At 38.2% G+C, this 23,894-nt stretch overlaps 1 protein-coding gene across 1 annotated transcript; it reads left to right on the top strand.

Annotated features, from left to right (window-relative positions):
* The first annotated feature begins 963 nt into the window (after positions 1 to 963).
* LOC126815095 (sodium-dependent multivitamin transporter) lies at positions 964 to 23,404 on the top strand. The gene is made up of 17 exons (XM_050540636.2): positions 964 to 1,055; positions 1,641 to 2,008; positions 3,724 to 3,792; positions 4,383 to 4,434; positions 4,914 to 4,981; positions 6,263 to 6,343; positions 6,617 to 6,690; positions 9,678 to 9,815; positions 10,802 to 10,937; positions 11,739 to 11,827; positions 13,027 to 13,145; positions 13,951 to 14,021; positions 15,982 to 16,068; positions 17,269 to 17,501; positions 19,291 to 19,391; positions 21,691 to 21,815; positions 23,169 to 23,404. The coding sequence occupies exons 2-17, from the start codon at positions 1,667 to 1,669 to the stop codon at positions 23,283 to 23,285; spliced, it is 1,902 nt and encodes a 633-aa protein (XP_050396593.1). The 5' UTR covers positions 964 to 1,055; positions 1,641 to 1,666; the 3' UTR covers positions 23,286 to 23,404.
* The last annotated feature ends 490 nt before the right edge of the window (positions 23,405 to 23,894 follow it).

Here is a 23,894-nt window from a genome sequence, read left to right on the forward strand (position 1 = left end):
GAGTCACTTCTGGTTTGTCAACTGTTAATTTATTACAGACCCTAGTAACTGACTTAGGCTATGATGACCATACTCGAATTTTATGGTCACCCAAACATTTGCTGCCCCCCCACCACTTCCCTCCTACCACTTTCTTCCCTAACCCAGGCCCAGGTCCGATACATTGTGGTTATATTATAATAATTACCTCCTATATCTTCTTAGATCCACCCGACGCTACGTTTTCATCTTATAGGCAGATGGAATTAATCAAATGATAAACCAGGCCAGTCTCTACAACTCCCCAACCACTTTTGTCTTTCACTATGCCCGTACGTAACTAACGTACGAAAATTAAATGGTAGCTGGCTTTTTTTTCGCACGTATACAGTGAATGGCCATTTTGCTCAGTAATCCCAGCCAGAATTTGGCTATTTTTTTAAAATTGCGTTAAAGTTTTAAATTTTTGTTTAGAACTGAAATAAATAAACTTTTAGTCAATCCCCGCGCTAAAAACGTTAACAGAATTGATTGTGTATATCTGAAATAGACACGTCCGAAGCACGAAATAGTGCCAATATGCCGACGTCAAATCTAGAGTTGTAGATGATGTTATTTTGGTGCAAAAACATTGGAAGAAGCGATAAGACGGATTATACAGTCCTTAAAGGCTGCAAGAAGGCTATTGTTTACAATGTAACATTGTGTCTTGTAATGTTGATAATGATCATAATGATGGTGTTTACATTTGTTTGTTGATGTGACCTCATGACCTGTGACGTTTAGATAACGTCATATGGATATCATGGTTATTCACTGTGTCAGAGTCACTTCTCTGCAGGTAGGGTGAGTCTGTCGTTCAGATTGTCACTATACCCTGTCCCCACAGTGAACCTCGTGCATAGGAAGCATAGAATATGTTAGTCAGTTTTAATAATATATGCGTTATCACCATGATTTATCATACGTCATGGATATTAAGGGGCGTAATGTGTGCATACAATCAGCTTAAGCAAATTTTAAGCTGAGCCATAGTTGCTCCACTTGTTCTCCTGTTAAAACGTTGGAAATTTTGGGTGAGTAATATTTTAGCTGTATTAATGCTACAAAGATATTCTCAAGTATTCTGAATTTTAAACGTTTAAAAAATAACTTTTTTTTAAACAAGTGATAATTAAATTTGTTCAGGAAGAAAAAAATATTGCATTATTTCTTTAATCTGAAAAAAAGAGAGAATGTTATCTCCCAGAAAGTGGCCAGATGGAAATGATTATTTTAAATTAAATCAGTATAGTTTTATACTGCCATTATTTTGCATTTCATCTTTGATTAAGATAAAGAATTCTAATAATCGTAATGATATTTGTAATTAAAATAAAGAATTCTAATATTCATAAAATGATATCTGTAATTAAAATAAAGAATTGTAATAATCATAAAATATTATCTGTAATTAAAATAAAGAATTCTAATAAACACTATAGTATTTGTAATTAAAATAAAGAATTCTAATATTCATAAAATAATATCTGTAATTAAGATAAAGAATTCTAAATAATCATAAAATGATATTTGTAATTAAAATAAAAAATTCTAATAAAAATAATAATATTTGTAATTAAAATAAAGAATTCTAATAATCATAATCTGATGTTTTCTAGTTTGAGTTCGACGCCTGTTTTGCACCATGAGTGATACCCACAGATTTCATGTTGCGGACTTCGTAATATTCAGTGTTACAATTCTTATATCCATCGGTATTGGTATATACTATGCGCTTAGCGGTGACAGACAAAGAACGACGTCGGAGTACCTGGTCGGAGGGCGTAAGATGAGTTTTATGCCGGTAGCCATTTCGCTACTGGTGTCTTTCGAGTCCTCGATAATGATGTTAGGAGTTCCTGCCGAGGTTTACGTTTATGGAGTGCAATGGATTATGGCAAACCTTGGATTTTTTACTGCTAATTGGATTAGCATGTGTCTGATAGTACCATTAATTCACCCCTTAAAAATCACAAGCATTTATGAGGTTAGCAATTTACAAGTTTATATGTGTAGGATAAAGCACAAGACTGGGGTTATGCTGGGGGAAAAAAAGACTCACGGAAAAAACCCGAGAAAAAGAAAAACCGAGCCCGGCAGGCCGAGATTTTTCTGTCGAGGGTTTTTTCCGTGAAGTCTTTCTTCCCCAGCATAACCCCAGCCTTTGAGATTGTGTGAACAGTCATAATGCCCCAGCCTTTGAGTTTTTGAGATTGTGTGACCAGTCATAATGTCACAGCCTTTGAAATTCTGTCAACGTAATCTTCATGTAACAGTTTTACATAGGAACCCTATTTAATTCAGAGTCAGGAACCCTATTTAATTCAAAGCCAGGAACCCTATTTAATTCAGAGCCATGTGTAAAAAACTGCAACAACCTCTATCTGTAAAAGGTAAAAGTCAAACTACATTTTACTATGAAAGTCAAGCAATCAAAAACACACGTCAAAATGTAAAAATAATAACCCGTTGTTATTTTCTGTAAGTTTAAGCTCATTATATTGAACTGTTCGAAAATGCTCAACAAAATCATTTAACTCAGTCACCGAACTTTGGCGTATTGTTTAGAAATGAAATGAAATGGGGTTTAACAACCTACTGTTCTGCTCGAACTGGGCTAATGAAGACGGGCATACGCCATACAGTGTGCTATTAGGGAAATTTTGCCCGGACAGCGGCACTACGGCCTACTCTTATATCGAAATCCAACTGTCAAGGGATCTTTTACGTGTAACGCCATCCGAACGACTAGACAGCTGTCCTTGTCAGGCACTCCGTTCTGCATCACTGACAAGGGGGGGGGGGACCACGCCGGAAAATAATTGTTTAGAACAGAACAGAACTTTATTAACTACACAGATCGTCTGCATGGCATATACAAGTGTTAGGTTATTTACATGTATACAAGCTGTGAGTTTCCTGACACCGACACGACCTCCATCTTATATATAAAAGTTCCTCGTGGGTTTTCTCCGGGTCTTTCGGTTTCCTCCCACTGCTAAAGACCCCTATACGCGCAAGCGAATTATGGAAATAAAATTCAAACATATGTTAGTCTCGAAATGATCTAGTTTATGTCGATTGGACGTTACCCCGCCCCCCTCTCTCCCTCTCCCTCTCTCATATAAAAGTTATTATCCCCACACTACTACAATGGTGACTTTTGGAAGTTTGGCGCTAAGTTTTTATATTTTTCGAAAAAGATTTTCAGAATACTGGACTAAGATAGACGTCGTCTATGCAATTTACTACATTTCATTTTGTTTCACAGAATTATTAAGAACCTTTATAACATCGGGGAGGGGGTGGTTAGTGCACGCTGTATCATAAGGTCTGTCATTGAGTCAACTGGCGCGGTTTCTATTCCCCGGTTGTACGTGATAAGGAGTAGGGTCGCTTTTCCAACCAGTCCAACAAGACACATTTTACAGTTTCTTACTGGATCCAATATGTGTGTTTGTTGTCTATATATTGTGTCCTGTCCGTGGGTTTGTCTTGAATAATTGTTTATAAGTAGTACGCCCCCCCCCATGTACTTTCTATTACATATCAAACAAGATATTATTTGATATTTGCATTTGTTGTTTGTGGTGTTCATATATTGTGCCCTGTCCGTAAGTTTGTGTTGTGTACCAAACAAGATATTATATTTCTAGATCACTGAATGTATTTACTTCCACTAGTATTTTTGTATCATTACAGTATCTAGAACTCCGTTTTAAAAGTAAAATTGTACGAATGTTTGGTACCATTTTAGGCGTGCTGACAACGGTAAGCAATTGGAACATCTATGGTTGCTAATGGAATAGTGGACTTTATTAAATTTCATATTATTGCTTGGTAACACGTTTAAGACACTTATAAGCATAGATCCTATTTCGTTTCGTTTTTTAGTTCAAAATTTTGTTTGACTTGTCTTTACTACACTAGGATCTGGAAAAGTTATTATATTACCGGTGTTTTGGGTTGAAGTGAGGGATCAGCCAATGAAACGGTCTGTTACGACGACTTCTTGGCGAGCCATGCACGGAACTGTGGGTAAGCCACTAAAAGCGTCAAAGCTGATTGATTAATCAATGTCTGACGTCATAGGGTCAAAAGCCGCTCGTATGACCCCCTGACACGACCTTCAAGTACAACTTGTCAGATTATAGGCCACCCAAAGTATAAAACGAAACGAAATATAGATCTGTATTTTACTCAGAAGCAAACAATATATTCTTTATGCTAAATTCAACTTCCAAATGATTCACACTGGAGAATGCAATTAAATTACGCACTTGTCTTAGATCATTGTAAGTTTTCAGAAATTTGTAAATGTGTCCCTTTCTTTAATTATAATGGATGTTTTTATTATTCAGCTATGGTATATGGGTATTGTATTATTTGGTCCCGGGATAGCTTTAGAAGCAGGTAAATATTAAATGTGTCGATTATTATGAATATTATATAAATATTATGAATTTTCACTCTACCTATAACAGTGATTCTCAACCTTTTTTTGCCAACGGCCCACCTTGGAACGCAAGAAAAAATAGCGGCACACCTGACTAAATATGAATAGTCATACGGCATACAACCGTAGACAGATACTAGTCATAGAAACATAGAATGTCTTATTCTAAATAAAGAAAAACACAGCTATGAACTTATCAGCCAATAGTCAATTGGGATCATGTGTTTTTTTGGCATTTTCTTAGTGTGCCTTTAAATTTCGCGGCACACTTAGGAAGATCTCGCTGCATACTGGCTGAAAATCACTGCCCTTTAAAATCATACAGGCATAAAAAAAAATGTTATTAGCTTGACCCAAGTATTTAAAATGAAACATAGGTGAAAGCGGACGTAAGCCATCAACTCATATTATATTTCCTCTTACGGTTTGCTTTCAGTAACCGGGTTTCCCAAAGGTGCCTCTATTGCCCTGATAGCTTTTGCGGCGGCAATTTATACATCAATCGTAAGTATTTTTAGATTTTATGTGTAAAATTCAGGCTTAAACCCTGTTTAATTTAGTGAGTAGAGATGTTTGACGTTGTGATTCTTTGATAGTTTAGCGTATGTATTTGATATGGCAAATCGTAATGCGATAAATGAAACGAAAAACCAACATTTACATTTTTGAGTTAAATATGATACCTTTTGGATTAGCAAACGCTCTGGATATTTCAAGGGTTGCAAATTTTAAAAAAAGGATTCCCATCTTATTTCCATTGCCTTTTTTCATGACAACTTATATTTTCCGAGTCACTTAGACCACCTTAAAATCGGGTCTGATCGTTTATCTTGACACAACTTAACATGTACTAAAAGAAAAGCAGTTATTAATCGAGATTAACCAACTGTTAACATATCTTGGGGTCCTGCAATAAGAACAGCCTTAAAGTAGCTAAGTCTCTAACTCAATATCATCCAAAATCTTCGATATTGAAATCACGAATTATTTGTCAATTTAAATCAACATTGATGTTGTGATCTTACCAGGAAAAGATGGGCTTCTGATATCCAATATTTAAGACAAAATAAACATTTTACCATTGGTACACGAATCGTGTACCATAATGCGTTTCAGCGCCATTTGTAACAATAGACTCGCAGACCGCGACTAGACATATTCCACAAGCCATGTCAAACGATGACGTCATATTCTTATCTGGAGAGCATGCGCAATAAATACTAGACTGGAATAACCAGACGCTAGAGGTTGCCATTCGGTTGAGACTTCTGGAGTATTTCGCCGAACATAACTGATTTGAAATTAGAGTAAAAACGGAAACGATTGAATATAAATCAGTTTATATACAATCATATTACATTATTATATGCGTTTCGACCCATTTGTGTCAATGTCTAGATCCCAAATATTAGCGATTTAGCTCATTTAAGGCAATATCGGTCAAAGCTATTGTGTTTGTGAGAGGGGCGAGATGTTGGGGGTTAATGCGAGCGCGTTAGATCACGCGGTCTGTCTTTGAGTTAACTGGCGTGGTTTCGATTCCACGCTAGTACGTGACAAGGAGTAGGGCTGCCTATCCAACCTCGTGGGTTTTTCTCCCGGACCTCCTGTTTCCTCCTATTCCCAAAGAGCCCTACGCGCAAGCAAATTATTGAAATAATATTGAACCATATGTCATTTCCGACATGACCTGGTTTGTGTGTGTGTGTGTGTGAGAGAGAGAGAAAGAGAGAGAGAGAGAGAGAGAGGAATATTCAACTAATAACCAATATCTTTGAATTAAAGGGCGGTTTAAAAGCTGTTGTTTGGACGGATGTTTTTCAAGCTATAGTTATGTTTAGTGGCTGCTTTGCTATTTTGATAAAGGTATATTGTAACTTGACTATTCCTTTGTATTTTGTTGTTTATTTGTATATACATGTATGGTTTTTTTATAATCATATCTACATCGTAAAGCGCCACAGAGCAGTCAGACTGACTGAATGTTCAGCGCTATAGAAAACGGTTATTATTATTATTATTATTAAGTACTGTTTGGTCAATAATTCAATTATTTTCTCAAATTAAGATGAATATATATACATCTAATTCAAATGTGCGAAAAGCCTAATACACGTATATTTATTTTTATTCCTGCAGGGAACGATGTACTCTGGTGGACCAAAAGCTGTTTGGGATACAGCCGAAGAAGGAGCGAGAATGAATTTCTTTGTGTAAGTGTTGTTTTTAATTTAAACATACATTATGCAAGAGCTAAATCTGTCTAGCGCAAGTCTTTCTATAGGCTGCACATGTTATAAAAATTATTAATTAGACCTTTATTTACCTGACAAGCTCAAAATCAACCCTGTTGACCCTCGGATGACTTGGATTTAAACAGTCGTCCATTTAAAATTAAATCAAGAAATGGCCGACCAAGCTAACGTTTACCGTTAGTCACTGACGTTACTACCGGAAACTAGTGATGAAAAGCCTACCGAGCGAGGCTACCATAGCCATTGAGAATGTTACTTGACAATCGAGAATATGTGGTTGGAGTTATCGTCTGTCAATCAGACGATCGACAATCCTCGTAGACACAGTTGATGCCTATTTCTAGTCAAAACTTCCAACAGTGACAACTCCGTTCAGAATAAAGTAATTTGACTGAAATTTTCAACATTTTCTCTTTTTATCTTCTATTTTTGAATTATTATAGCAAGAATGGCTAACTCTTTATTAAACTATTAACTAATGTATCTCTAATTGTTTTATCCTTGCCGAACGTATGTACATGCATGAAATGAAAATGAAATGAAATGGGACTAATGAAGACGGGCCTACGCCATAAAGTGTACCATGAGAGAAAGTTTGCACGGACAGCGGCACTACGGCCTACTCTTACATCGAATTCCAACTGCCAAGAGATCTTTTACATGAACGCCAATGTGTACACGAGACCTCGGTGTTTCGTCCCATCCGAGAGACTAGACAACTGTCCTTTTCAGGTCCTCCTTCCTGCACCCTTAACAAGGGGAAACCACGTCGGAAAACATGTACATGTATAAAGGTTGCTTTTGTCCATGTCTTTTGGACGAGGCAGTCGCACTAACTCAGCGAGTAAGACGTTAGCTCGCTAACCTGGAGGACTCGTGCTCCATCCTGATGTTGGTGGAGAAAGTTCATCGAGATTTTCCGACGTGGTTCCCCATTGTCAGTGGTTCAGGAAAACGCATAGACGTTCGGGTGGGACGAAAAGCCGAGGTCCCATGTACACATTAGAGTACACGTAAAAGAACCCTTGGCAGTTGGAATTCAGTATAAGAGTAGCCCGTAGAGCCGCTGTTTAGTCGAAATTTCCCTCATAGTACACTGTATGCCCGTCTTCATTAGTCCAGCCTGTGCAGAACCGTATGGAAGAATTTGGCGAAATCTAGTAACTCGGCATTAACAGATTAATACACGAGAAAGTGATTTGTACTGTATTTTAAAGTGGGGGTTATGGTGGCTAAGTGGGTAAGTCGAAGCTTGTTCGCTAGCCTGGAGGCAGGCCCGTGGAAAAAATTTCGACCATAAAAAAAATATATATACATTGTCCGTCAATTTTACAGAACCCCTGAGAACACTTACCGCCCCCCCCCCCTTGTTGCTCTGAGCTTGTTACGGCCCTGCCTGGAGGCCGGGTGTTCAACCCTTGCATTGACTGAGAAAGTTCATCCAGATTTTCCGGCGTGATGCAAGACACAGGGCTTGGCAAGGACAGCTATTTAGTTGTTCGGATGGGACGAAAAACCGAGGTCCATGTACCCATTGGCGTGCACGTAAAAGATCCCTTGGCAGTTGGAATCCGATATAAGAGGAGGCCGTAGCGCCGCTGCCCGTGCAAACTTTTTCTCATAGTACACTTTATGGCGTATGCCCGTCTTCATTAGTCCCATTTCATTTGATTTTCATTGGAATTTCATATAAGAGTAGGCCTAGTGCCGCTGTGTAGCATCGTGGGTCTTCTGTCAGACATGGAGAGCGGGAGATGGAAACCGGTCGCCACATCCTACGCATGACCCATGCATCTTTCCTTACTACATATCTTACTAGCCTTGTGAATTTGTCTCTAGCTGTCTTTACTTCTGCTTCACGTTGTGTATTTACTTCTTACTGTTTTCTTAAGACGTTTGTCTTCTCGGTAGTTATAACAATGCAACAGTTCATTTTAACATTTTATATATCATATTATAACCGGATACAAGCATAGCATAGATTACAATAATAAAGTCATTCTCAAACACTAGCCAGGCAGATTGGGCGAGTCTGCTGATAGAAACTGTTACATCTTTCCCCTTCTGGAATCAAGCTGTTGTCTGACAATCGCCCACCAATATGATAGTTTTGTAGCTTTGGGTTTTGGACCTTCAGTTATCTAATTGGTCAAATATGATGTAAATAATTACAGAGATTGGTCAAACTAAACCAAATGATGCAATAGGTAAATTTCCAGTCACATGTTTTATGACACAATCTATCCTTGAACTTAGACCCTCTTTCCTGTTATTTTCACACTATTTCATAAACAACTAATGGGCGTTTTAAATAAACTCATACCATGGCTAATATACTGACAATAGAGAATAATTTGTAAAGATACAAATATTGTTTAAACCATCTTATATCTCTATTCCTTGTCTATAAATTTAAAAAGAATATTACAAGGATATTCTTATAGCTGTCCGGGCAAAATGCCCCTCATAGCACACTGATGGCGTATGCCCGTCTTCATTAGCCCAGTTCGGAGCAGAACAGTAGGACGTTAAACCCCATTTCATTTTATTCCATTTCTGTATTTAAATGATAGTGGGTTATACGAATTTGGAGATATTGTGATATTTTTAAAAAGTATTAAATTTACCAAGTAACGCTAAGTAATGAAATGAAATGAAATGGGGTTTAACGTCCTACTCTTCTGCACCGAACTGGGCTAATGAAGACGGGCATACGCCATACATTGTGCCATGAGGGAAATTTTGCCCGGGCAGCGGCACTATCGCCTACTCTTACATCGAATTCCAACTGCCAAGGGATCTTTTACGTGCATTCCGTTCTGCACCACTGACAAGGGGAAACCACGTCGGAAAATCCCGATGAACTTTCTCTGCCAATGCAGGTAACGGTAAGTAGACTATGATATTAACACCATTTCTTACACTGTATTTAACCTTCTTTATAGATTTGATCTAGATCCCACAATTAGACATACATTCTGGGGTTTATATTTTGGAAGTCTTGTCCGTGGACTCGGATTCGCATTTAACCAATCCACCTGCCAGAGAATATCTTCAACACCAACCCTTAAAGACGCCTACAAGTAAGAAAGACATTTCAGCCAATCTTATTCCCCCCCCCCCCTTTGAAGAACCTACAATTTCACAAATATAAGTACGATCATTAAACATACATTATGCAAGAGCTTGATCTGCCTACTACAGGCCTTTCTTTAGACCTGAAATATTATAAAAATTATTAATTAGACATTAATTAACTTATCCAGACCATAACCAACTATCGATGTCATCGCTAGCCTGCGATTTTTACTGGATTAGGATCCGATCTTCCGCTCTACGCTCATTCATGATTAAATCAAGAAATGGATAATCGAGACTATATATTTTATAGTATCGAATTGAGTAATGATGATCGAGGCTAGGCTGAAAATTTAATCGCTAAAATCTCGGTTCAGAGTGGATCAATTTGACTGATATTTTCAGCAAATTCCCTTTACATTATCTAGTTTTTAACTATTTTTGTGCGAACTGCCAGCTCTTTATCTAATCTCCCATAATGTATCTTTAATTGGTATGTATTTATGTAAATAGTTGTAAAGATAGATGCCACTGCCAGTGTAAAAACCTGACTAAATATAATACTCATAAATTATCACTATTGATTACACCAACCTAATGACAACTGTCTGATTATTAACAATCTGATTAAAATACAGATCTATATTTCGTTTCGTTTTTTGTATACTTTCGATGACCTACACTACATGAAGATCTGATCAGTTGTACTGGAAGATCGCGTCAGGGGTCGTACGAGCGGCTTTTGACCTCAGACATTGATTGATCAATCAGCGTTGACGTTTATAGGAGTTTACCCACCGTTCCGTGCAGAGAACGCCAAGAACTCACCGTAACAGACCGTTTCATTGGCTAGCTTCTCACATCAACTAGAACTCTTCCAGATCCTAGTGTAGTAAAGACAAGTAAAACGAAATTTAGAACTATAAAAAACGAAACGAAATAGGATCTGTGTTTTAATCAGATTGACTTAACATTTATTTTTATAATGCAGAATGTTATTAATTACGACGCCCAGTCATTTCATTGCTCTGTCTCTGGCGGCATATGAAGGTGTTGTGGCTTATTCCTATTATACAACGCTGAGATGCGATCCATTAGAATCCGACCAGATATCCGACCCTAACCAGGTAAGATAGGGTTGGTGACTACCACTTTTCAATTCTTGCATAGATAAAAATTCACAATTTTTAACATTTGGAAATGTAATGAAATAGGGTTTAACTTCCTTTTGTTCAAGTGGGAAAATTTTAACATTTTGTCGATTTCCGTTATAGCATTGAAAAAAAAAAAGAAAAAAAGGTGGGTGTGTCAGTTGAAAAGTATGCATTATGATACAGAAACACATTTATTTATATCAAATTTGAGATTTTATGTTGACATTTAGATTGGAAATGAATTTTACATCAGAAATAGTAGCTACACATATTGACTGAAAAGTCGGTTATTCAGAAAGCCAATGGGACAAAAAAACGAGGTACCGTGTACACATTGGCATGAATGTAAAAGATCCCCTGACAGTTGGAATTCGATATAAGAGTAGGCCATAGTGCTGCTGCCCAGGCAAATTTTCCATCATATCACACTGTACGGCGTATGCCCGTCTTCATTGGCCCAGTCGGAGCAGAACACTTGGACGTTAAACCCAATTTCACTTCATTTCATTGTGATATACAAAGAACCGCTCAATTCGCTTACTCTGACTACGAGAATCGCCATTATCTACGTCTTCATTCTTGGATGTATGTGCGAGGATTAGTTACAGGAACGAACTTAGTGTTTCCCTCCAATCCCAGGTAGCCATGTTGGTTATTCCTGTTTTGTTTGTATCTTTGTAATATCGATCTGTATCTTTGTAATATCTATTTATATATAGAACCTGTTTATATATTCCACGTGCTAGAAGTTCAGATTATATATTTTGTTTTTAGATCATTCCATTTATGGTAATGGACATGTTCCGAGAGTTACCAGGCATGCCGGGACTCTTTTTAGCATCCCTGTTTAGTGCTTCTCTAAGGCAAGTTTCATTCTTATACCTACAAGAAAATGAAATGGGGTTTAATGTCTGACTCAAATTGAACCATTTTACGTGGGCCTTACTTTTGCGTCAAGTGATGTATTAACCATTATGCGAAATAAGAACGTACTTAGGGCATCCTGATAATGGAGGCACCACAGAAGGTCTGCTTTGTTTGATGCCAAATTTAAAATATTTGATTTCAAATTCAAATAAGAACAGACGATTAGTTTTTTCATTGTTTTTGTCTTTTCATACTGTTACCCGTTTTGTCGCATTTTCGTTAGGCTTGAAATGTTATATATAGAGAATCTCCTACCAGTCTTTTTTGATATCAAAAAAGACGAGTAGGAGATTTTATTTTTCACCCAATCCCTTCTTACATGCACAAATAGATAAATATAATTCTTCGCTGTAGATTTAACTTTTACTGAACATTATGGCGTAGTGATACATCATTTTTTGACAGCAATTCAACCATTGCAAAGTCCTTTATATTGACCCAGTGTTTCCATCAAGGTCAATTGAATAACAATAGTTCATTTTTAATAAAATAAAAGTTACTTTAAATAAGAAATGAAAAATGTATTGAGAATAACTCTTTTGCCAAAAGCGCTTTATTTTTCTGAAAGGGTTCCAATACAATCTCAATCAGCCTACTAAATTTCATAAGATAATCCTCTCATCGCTTAAAAATATAAAAACAAATTGAGCTCTAATGTTCTAATTCACTTAAAGTGGGATGATATTGAATGATTGGAATGTGGTTTAACATCCGTCTTACATGGGGATCCACGGTGGCTAAGCCAGTAAGGTGCTGGCTCGCTATTCTGGAGGTCTCGTGTTCGATTCCAAGAAAGTTCATCGGCATTTTCCAACGTGGTTCATCCTTGTCAGTGGTGGAGGAAGGACGGCCTGACAAGGACAACTCTCTAGTCGTTCGGGTGGGACGGAAAACCGAGGTCCCGTGTATACATTGGCATGCACGTAAAAGATCCCTTGACAGTTGGAATTCGATATAAGCGTAGGCCATTGTGCCGCTGCCCGGGCAAAATTACACTGTATGGTGTATGCACGACTTCACTGGCCCAGTCGGAGCATAACAGTAGGCCGTTAAACCCCATTTCATTTCATTTCCTGCTTACCTGTTGCCTTCAGTAGATTCAGCAACATACATTCCGTCGCATTTCTCTTTTCAGCACTCTATCAACAGGATTAAGCAGTTTGTCGGCTATCATTCTGGAAGATATAGTAAAAGAGATACCAAAATTTAGTGCCTTGTCTGAAATCAAATATACTGTTATCGCAAAAATTTCAGGTAATCCACAATAACTTATGATTCTAAAATATCTTGTTTCTACTCGACTAGACGTAGCCTGTCTGGTAGTGTGACTTTGTGATAAAACAAAAAGTATTAAGTGGTGATAAGTGTTCTAGAAAAAGTAAGCGCACACGGTTTCGAACACGACACCCCAATTTGTTTTTGAAAAAGACAGGATTTCCCCGAGTGAGAGAGAGAGAGAGAGAGAGAGAGAGAGTATTCAACTAATAACAAACTGCGTGGATTTTCTCCGGGTCCTCCGGTTGCTTCCCAATGCTAAAGACCCCTGAAATAAAATTGAACCATATGTTTGCCCCGCGGTTTCCTTCCACTGCTAAAGACCCTACGTGCAAGCGAATTATTGAAATAAAATTGAACCATATGTTAGTCCCGAAATGACCCAGTTTGTGTCGAGTGGACGTTAAACTCTCTCTCTCACTCTCACTCGGGGAAATCCTGTCAGGAATTTTCGTTGATTAGCTTTTCAGTGATAAAATATATTTAAATGGTGCATTCGATGTCTGTTCCTTGTGAGCCTATCAGAATTGACAAATTATCTTTACATACACTATGCCAAACTGATCAGCAGTGAATATTCGCTAGGCCGCTACAATCACAGATGAGGATGACATCGAAGCGACTTGATGAGCCACAATTATATCTTTCCCTCCTACAGAGCCAATGATTGACGCCGCGTGATGAGACGTCACGTGTTGAACACAGTCATCTTTTACAGAGATATTAGAAGACTCTCGTAATACTCTGTGAAACAGATTGACACAATGCACGTTTATTTTTATAGTTATTGTATCAGCCGTAGTTGCTTGTGGTGTGGCCTATATGATAGCACAGGTTGGTGGGACAATGACACAGGTAAATATCACGATATACATCATAATCTTTGTAGTCATTGTAAATCTGTTTTTTTTAAATCAAGTTATCAAAGATCATCTTTTGGAAATAAACATGCTAGCTTTAGATTTCCCGGAGATAAAAATAAAATTGAAGACTACAAAGGGTGTAGTAATATCGTCGTTGCGACATTGTTTTTAAATTTATAGACAAGGAATAGAGATATAAGATGGTTTAATCAATATTTGTATCTTTACAAATTATTCTCTATTGTCAGTATATTAGCTATGGTATGAGTTGATTTAAAACGCAAATTAATTGTTTATGAAATAGTGTGAGAATAACAGGAAAAAGGGTCTAAGTTCAAGGATAGATTGTGTCAAAAAACATGTGACTGGAAATTTACCTATTGCATCATTTGGTTTAGTTTGACCAATCTCTGTAATTATTTACATCATATTTGACCAATTAGATAATTGAAGGTCCAAAACCCAAAGCTACAAAACTATCATATTGGTGGGCGATTGTCAGACAACAGCTTGATTCCAGAAGGGGAAAGATGTAACAGTTTCTGTCAGTAGATTCGCCAAGTCTGCTAGTGTTTGAGAATGACTTTATTATTGTAATCTATACTATGCTTGTATCCATATGTAAGGAGCTATGATATACAAACGTAAAAATGAACTGTTGCATTGTTATAACTACAGAGAAGACAAACGTCGGAAAACAGTAAGAAGTAAATACACAACGTGAAGCAGGAGCAAAGACAGCTAGAGACAAATTCTAGACGATCACAAGGCTATTAAGATATGTAGTAAGAAAAGATGCATGGGTCGTACGTAGGATGTGGCGACGGGTTTGTTAAACGTCCGCTCTCCACGTCTGACTGAAAGGCCCATGGTGCTACAAGGGCAGGGTAAACTACCGAACGAAACCTACGCTGTATCTCTGCATTTAGGACAGAGATCTATTCACACTGATCAGAGGTGAATATTCGCTAGTCCGCTACAATCACTGATAGGGGTGACATCGGTGCGACTTAATGAGACCCAAATATTAACTTTTTTCCTTCTGCAAATTAAATTAAAACATTTTTTTAAGCCTTAGAAAAATAAATAAAGGTGTTTCAAGTATATGTAGGTAAAAATATGCCCTAATTAGTGTAAATGTGTATGTAAAATGAGTAAAAGGCTCCATTCTGCCCGTACTAGTAGCGTCTTATGTAAACACAGCACGCGCCATAAAGCCAATGATTGACGCCGCGTGATGAAACGTCACATGATAAAGCAGTCATCTTTTACAGAGCTGTTAGTCTTCGCAATATCTCTGTGAAACAAATTGGGATCTATTCTTAGAGTACACAGTTCTCCGTGAGTAGAATGGTAAACTAGGCTACATCATGTAGAAATATTCAAATGTATTTCTATAGCATAGCCAATTGATAAGTACAACATCTAGATTGGTATAATACTGGAAATAAACACCAGTTTTTACTTATCTTAAACATACATTATGCAAGCGCTAAATTTGCCTATTGCAGGTCTTTCTTTAGGCCTGAAATGTTATATAAATTATCAAACATACATTATGCAAGCGCATTGCCCATTGCAGATCTTTCTTTAGGCCTGAAATGTTATCTAAATTATTAATTAGACATTAATTAACTTATCCAGACCATAACCAACTCACGTTGTCCTCGCTAGCCTGTGATATTTAGCGGATTGGAATACGTTTTTTGAAAAATAATTAAACGTAAAAATCAATGATCGAGACTTTGTCTTGTATCGTACCGCCTTCATAATGATGATCGAGGCTAGCCAGGCTAGCCTAAATTTCAAAACCTAATATCTCGGTTCAGAGTGGAGCAATTTGACTGAAATTTTCAGCATGTTCTAGTTTTAAATATAATAGCGAGAACTGCCAACTCTTTATCTAATCCCCCACAATTCCCCTTTAAATTTCTTTTTAAATATATTTTCAGATAGCCGGTACACTTATATCAGCGTTTTCTGGACCTCTTACTGGCTTGTTTTTACTGGGGGCTCTGTTCCCTTGGGGTAACGTCAAGGTAAATAATAACTATGGCCATTACTCTTGATCTGGCGTGACTAACTTGTTTATGTTGTCCATCAGTATGTCGAACCACAATCTGATTAAAACACAGATCCTATTTCGTTTCGTTTTTTATAGTTCAAAATTTCGTTTTACTTGTCTTCACAACACTATAAGGAACTGGAAGAGTTGTTATATAACAGGCGTCCTAGTTCATGTGAGGAATTAGCCAAAGAAACGGTCTGTTACGGTGAGTTATTAGCGTTCTGTGGACGGAACTGTGGGTAAACCCCTAGAAACGTCAACGCTGATTGATTAATCAATGTCTGACGTCATAGGGTCAAAAGTCGCTCGTATGACCCCTGACACGTCCTTTTACTACAACCGGACAAATCTTCGTGAAGCGTGAGCCATCAAAAGTATAAAAAAACCGAAATGAAATATAGATCTGTATTTTAATCAGATTGGTCGAACCACAAAAATATTTTTTCCGAATACTCAAGAGAAGGATTATTCATAAGAAACAAATTAATTGCCATCTATTGCGAATTCTGCTATCATACTATAACACTGGCGTCATATTTTTCCGGAATAAGGCAGTTATTAGGCGTACCCAATATCCAGCAACACCCATAGGTACACCATTGTATTACAAATGATACATTTGTTTTGCCGGTGGCCTAATAATCGACAGCAATAATTGTATCTCTATTTGGAGCCGCGGTGGCTCAGTGAGTAAGCTGCTGAGCCGCTAAGGACGAGGTCTGGATCCTTGTTCGCTTCCGGTGTTGGTCGAGAAAGTTCCTTGGTGTTTTCCGGCGTGGTTTCCCCTGATCGTTCGGATAGGAGGAAACGCCGTGCACGTTACAGAACCGTTGAGAGCTGGAATTCTAAATAAGTAAATAAGTGTAGGCCGGAGCCCCTCCGCTCAAACACACTGCATGATGTATGCCCAGACGGTGCAGAAAAGTAGGACGTAAAACCCCATTTCTTTTCTCTATTGTTTAATGTGCTCGAATCCCCGGTTGTACGTGACAAGAAGTAGGGTCGCCTGACTAACCTCGTGGGTTTTCTCCGAGTCCTTTGGTTTCTTTCCACTGCTAAAGACCCTACGCGAAAGCGAATTTTTGATATAAAATTGAACCATATGTTAGTCCTAAACTACCTGGTTTGTGTCGGCTGGACGTTAAACCCTATTTTTTCTCTCTATTAAAAGGGTGCTATGGTGGGGACACTGTTGAGTGTCATATTATGTACATGGCTGGGAATCGGTTCCAGCTTCTCCAAGACACTTCGAAAGGAACCATGGTTACCTGCGGCACCAACTGACCAATGTTTAATAGATAACTCGACATGGGCTATCAACATGACTATCAGTAACCTCACATCACGTGGTGAAGACATGTACACTACAACTACCATTGAAGATGTCACTCAAAGCATTGAACCGTAAGTGTAGTAATAACAGACTTCCTTGTTGTGTTTCCTTTGTGATCATAAATAAAACTACAGGTCAGTTCGCTTCTCCAATTTTATTGTTAAACTGGTTGGCTTCGATCTTAATAAAGCATAGATGATAGCTGCTCCGAATATCTGGGTGAGCTCTAATGCATTTCGCTCAACACCCTCTTTTATAAACCCCTAATAGCCTGATCTTGGCGTTAATTTCCTTCCCAAATATGGAATAAACATCCCCATTCTCCAAAGACCGGGGGTGTGGGGGGGGAGGGGGGAGAACATTACCTTATTTGGTCTACCAAGCACATGTCATAACCAAGATAGTATTTTATGGATATTTTGACAATGGTAAGAATTTTACCAAAATACCTCTGTTTTTATATATATAAATATATCACTCACATTCATTAAGTACGTGTGATTTGACTCTATAGAAAGTGTGAACCAAATAATTAGTTAAACATACGATATGGTCTTAAGGACCATAGCCTTTACCTATAATATTCTTAATTACAAAATGTCTTATGACACCCATTTCTAAATCTCCTTGGGGGCTGGATAACCGAATGGTTAGTGTGTGCGCATTGTATCAAAAGGTGTGTCATTGAGTCAACTGGCGTGGTTTCGATTCCCCGGTTGTATGTGACAAGCAGTAGGATCGCCTGTCCCCCCTCTCTCTCTCTCTCTCGAAGTCTAACATTCGAGTCTTATCAATCATGGGCAAGAACCGACAAGAATATTGGTTGTCAGTAGAGCCCAGAACACCTGACCGACAATGAAAGATATGTCATAGATGTTATTATTGATATGTCATAGATGTTATTATTGATTTTCTGAACAGAAAACTTCAAGAACCAATCCTGAGTTCATAAAGCATTCTCAGACTTAAAGGACCTAATAATTTGGACCTAGATATTGACATAAATGAGTCGCAACGCATATAATGTAATATGAATGAATATAAACTGATTTACATTCAATCGTTTCCCTTTTTTACTCTAATTTCAAATCAGCTATGTTCGGTGAAATACGCCAAAGTCTCAATCGAATGGCAATCCCTAGCGTCTGGTTATTCCAGTCTACATCGAAAGTATTTATTACACATGCCTTCCAGTTAAGAATATGGCGTCACCGTTTGACATGACTTGTGGAAAATGTCGAGCCTCGTTCTTCGAGTCCCTTGTTACAAATGGCGCTGAAACTGAAAATGGTAAAATGTTTATTTTGTCTTAAATATTGGATATCAAAAGCTTGCCTTTTCCTGGTAAGATCACAACATCAATGTTGATTTGAATTGACAAATAATTCGTATTTTCAAAGTGTATGCATTTGGATCGTGTACCATAGTGCGTTTTAGCGTCATTTGCAACAAGCGACCAGAAAGAACGAGGCTAGACATATTCAACTGGACAACCTGCTCAATAGACTGGAATAACCAGACGCTAGAAATTGCTATAGGGTTGAGAACTTGAGACACTGGCCGTATTTCGCTGGACATAACTGATTTGAAATTAAAAGTCAAAACGGAAACAATTGAATGTAAATCAGTTTATATACAATCAGATTACATTATTATATGCGTTGCTACCCATTTGGGTCAATTTCTAGGTCCCAAATATTAGCGATTTAGCTCCTTTAAATCTGAGAATACTTTGTGGACTCAGGCCCCAGTTGTGTAAATTAATACCCTGCTACAGTTATTGAAGTGTTCGCATACATAGAAATTAAAACTTTTTTTCGTTTCCTAGATTTATTAAATCAACATTTCTTTCTGTTTCAGACAGGGTTTAGATAAAATGTATTCCTTGTCCTATACATGGTTTGGTGCTATTGGTGTTATAACGGCCATGGTGGTCGGTTCAACATTAAGTCTTTTAACTGGTCTGTATTATATACTCTTCAGATACCATTGTCTTATTATGCAATGGCACATCATTCTATAATACTACTGTAGCTTTTTTTAACAAATGAACGGCTATTTTTAACACTAAAGAACCGCGGTGACTCAATGAGTAAGTTGTTGACTCTCTTAACTGTAGGGGTCGGGAGGATGGCTGAATGGTTAGCCTGCGCGCGCTGTATCATAAAGTCTGTCATTGAGTCGACTGGCGTGGTTTCGAATCCCCGGTTGTACGTGGCAAGGAGTAGGGTCGCCTGTCCAACCTCGTGGGTTTTCTCCGGGTCCTCCGGTTTCCTCCCACTGCTAAAGACCCCTACGCGCAAGGGAATTATTGAAATAAAATTAAAAACCATATGCTAGTCCCGAAATGACCTAGTTTGTGTCGAGTGGACGTTAAACCCCATCTCTCTCTCTCTCTCTCTCTCTCTCTCTCTCTCTCTCTCTCTGGCTTTTTTAACAAATGAGCGGCTATTTTTAACACTAATGAACCGCGGTGACTCAATGAGTAAGTTGTTGACTCTCTAAACTGTATGTCCTGTGTTCCATCCCGGCATGATTCCCCTTTTCAGCGGGCCTGGCAAGGGACAACGTATAGTCGTTCGGATGAGTTCACCGAGATCCCATGTACACATTGATGTGCACGTAAAAGATCCCTTGGCAGTTATAATTGTCGCTCTCGGACAAAATTTCCCTCAAAACACAATGTATGGGCAATGTCTTTCTTCTGTAGCATAATCGGAGCAGAACAGTAGGACGTTAAACCCCATTTCATTTCATTTCGTTATAGGAATAGTAAATGAAATGGGGTTTAAAGTTCTACTGTTCTGCTCCTAACCTGGGCTAATGGAGACGGTCATACGCCATGCAGTGTGCCATGAGGGAAATTTTGCCCGGGCAGCGGCACTATCGCCTACTCTTATATCGAATTCCAACTGCCAAGGGATCTTTTACGTGCATTCCAATGTATACACGGGACCTCGGTTTTTCGTCTCATCCGAATGACTAGACAACTGTCCTTGACAGGCCCTCCGTCCTGCATCACTGACAAGGGGGAAACCACGTCGGAAAATCTGGAGGAACTTTCTCGGCCAATGCAGGGATCGAACACCCGACCTCTAGGCTAGCGAGCCAGCGTCTTAACCACCCAGCCATATAGGAATAGTTGTTGTAACAAAAGTATGGGTTAACATTATTTCTCAATTGTGATTGGTAGATAAATGTGTCCGACAAACGCATTTCCGGCGTCGACGAACCCCAATCTGGAAATCAAGTTGTCCATAAAGGCATGACCAAACGACGCCGTCATAAAACCCTATTTCGGAGTGCTTACTGTGTCTGTGATATTCATTTCAGTTTTTAAACAGGGGCAACATTGGTACCTACTATATAGGAAAAGGGTTGTTCGGATGGGACAAAAAACGAGGTACCGAGTACACATTGGTGTGCATGTAAAAGAACCCATGACAGTTGAAATCGAAATACGAGTAGGCCGTAGCGCCGCTGCCCGGGCAGCCCGGGACAAAAAACGAGGTACCGAGTACACATTGGTGTGCATGTAAAAGAACCCATGACAGTTGAAATCGAAATACGAGTAGGCCGTAGCGCCGCTGCCCGGGCAAAATTTCCCTCATAGCACACTGTATAGCATATACCCGTCTTCATTAGCCCAGTCGGAGCAGAACAGTAGGATATTAAACTCCCATTTCATTTCATTTCAATAAAAGGGAAAGTAGGCCTCTTCAACAATTTGATTAAAATACAGATCTATATTTCGTTTCGTTTTTTTTTATACTTTCGTTGAGCTACACTACATGAAGATCTGACAAGGTGTACTCGAAGGTCGTGTCAGGGGTCGTAGGGGCGGCTTTTGACCTTAAGACGCCAGACATTGATTAATCAATCGGCGTTTGACGTTTCTAGTGGTTTAGCCACAGTGCCGTGCATGGCAAGCCAAGAAGTCGCCGTAACAGACCGTTTCATTGGCTTATCCCTCACTTCAACCAAAACGCCGGTAATATAACAACTCTTCCAGATCCTAGTGTAGTAAAAAAAAAAAAAGAAAAACGAAATTTTGAACTATAAAAAACGAAACGAAATAGGATCTGTGTTTTGATACTTTTGGATAGATATATTTGAAGAATTAGTTTTACTTACAGCATTACAGCATTGGAACTATAAAAAAAAAAAAAAAGAAACGAAATAGGTTCTGTGTTTTAATCAGATTGGCCTCTTCATACTCCCGAGTTTTATTTTATATGTTAATAAATATGTTTTTTACAGGTCCTATGGCACATAAAGATTTAGATACACGTTATATACTACCTTTTGTACCCAAACTAACGGGTTGCTTACCTGATGTCATCAGACATTACCTTCGTTGTGATTTAGATTTTACTAAAACAAAGGTATGACATTAATCTAATATCAAACTGCACTCAGGCCCATGTGTAGTACTATCAGATCTTTAATCTTCACGTTGTGTTGTTTTCCGTGACGAAATTACAACTACAGTTCAGGTTCTTTTCTTAAATAGTCTATTTCTATAAACTGGAAGCGTTATACACAATTCTTCCTAGTCTCAAATAACTAAATGGCTGGTAGGACCGGCGGGGTGGGCTCTCTCGAATGTTATTTCCCCACTTTATTTTATAGGTGCCTATTCCTTTGTTTGAGGTCTTAATCTAAAGACCGATAACAGCTAAGTTCTCAATATGGAAAGGACATGCACCCCAAACTGAATATCGATCGACAGGGGTTGTTACCTGATTTGGTCAACAAATATATATATGTTTTATAACAAAGAAAAATGTAAATGACCAACATGTTCATTAATCTATAGCTTAGTTAGCGTATCACAATAACCAGCACATACGTCCTATATATATTTTTATGAAGTTAGAATCAATAATATGAAAGATAATATTATTCCAGCCATCATATTTCTCCATTCTTTGTCTTTAGTTAGACCCCATGTTCTGTTATTGTCACAATATTTCAAAAACAATTTTAATTTGCGTGTCTAGTCGTTCGGATGGGACGAAAAACCGAGGTCCCGTGTACACATTGGCGTGCACGTAAAATATCACTTGGCACTTGGAATTCGATATAAGAGTAGGCCGTAGCGCCGCTGACCGGGGTTGATTTCCCTCATAGAACACTGTGGCGTATGCCCGTCTTCATTAGCCCAGGTTAGGAGCAGAACAGTAGGACGTTAAACCCCATTTCATTTCATTTAATATGCGTTTCAGAATACCATAGCTAATATTTTTTGAAATGGAGAATAATTAATAAAACATATGTATCTATCAAATAATAAGTCGTGCATTCTGATGCAACTATACTCGTCCAATACTATTTCGCATAAATTATCAAATAGTATTACACATAATTTTGCATGAGGAAAAAGAACCCGACCGGGTCACCAAAACACAATATTATATGTATGTGCACTATTGGATGACCGGAGGGTTATCGTGTGCGCGTTGTATCACGCAGGTCTGTCACTGAATCAACTGGCGTGGTTTCGATTCTCGTTTGTACGTGACAAGGAGTAGGGTCGCCTGTCCAACCTCGTGGGGTTTCTTCGGGTCCTTCGATCGGTTTCCTCCCACTGCTATAGACTCCTACGCGCAAGCGAATTATTGAAATAAAATCGAACCATGTGATGGTCCCGAAATGACCTAGTTTGTGTCGAGTGGACGTTAAACCCCACTTCCCTCTTTCTCTCCCTCTTTAACGTTTTATGTTTTATTATTCAGGTTGAAAAGTCAGAGAAATCTGTGGTTGGACTGGAACTTAATATTGAGAAACCACTGAAACCGGAAGAAATGGTGCTGTTGAATGGCGACGATGAAGCTAGAAATCACCATGCATAGATATTTTTGGTTATATTATTTTTTATACAGTGGACCTAGATCAAATCGTTTCTTGGTATAATGTGCAGGAAATGATATTGTACTGTCAGTGATTAGCTATTAAAATAGTTTCTAGTGTATATTTCTACTTTCGATTCCAGCAACACTGTTATAGGCCTATAAACTATAATACATACTTATGGAACAACAATTTCAACGTTTTCAAGAAAATAAAATAAGAGGGAGAGAGAGAGAGAGAGAGAGAGAGAGAGAGAGAGGGGGGGGGGTGAGGGCTCCGTCCACTCGAAACACAAACTAGGTCATGTGTACATTTTAACAGAATATAAGATAATTTTCTATTTTATATAGGACCATTAACATTTATAGGATTATATTTTTAGAAATATATTTTTTATACGCCTACATTTCTTATGGAAGTATATTGTCGCCACCCCTTCCGTCCGTGGGTCCATCCACATTACTTGCGATTTTTCTGTTCAAATTAAGTTAATGCCCCTGTCACCGAAACACTCTACGATCCACAGAATATGCAATTTTTAAAAAAAAACTATCGGAGGAAAGATTATTTGCAGAGTTACTGCCCCTGACACCGAAAACCTGTATTTAGAT

This window comes from Patella vulgata, chromosome 1 (genome assembly GCF_932274485.2).
Source record: "Patella vulgata chromosome 1, xgPatVulg1.2, whole genome shotgun sequence".
NCBI lineage: Eukaryota > Metazoa > Mollusca > Gastropoda > Patellidae > Patella > Patella vulgata.

What these genes read in the sequence shown, in the direction of transcription:
- LOC126815095 (XM_050540636.2), top strand. Translation starts at nt 1,667, where the DNA reads ATGAGTGATACCCACAGATTTCATGTTGCGGACTTCGTAATATTCAGT. An exon ending in AGATATCCGACCCTAACCAG is followed by an intron (nt 10,938 to 11,738) that starts GTAAGATAGGGT and finishes TTTTGTTTTTAG; the next exon opens with ATCATTCCATTTATGGTAAT. An exon ending in GTCACTCAAAGCATTGAACC is followed by an intron (nt 17,502 to 19,290) that starts GTAAGTGTAGTA and finishes TTTCTGTTTCAG; the next exon opens with ACAGGGTTTAGATAAAATGT.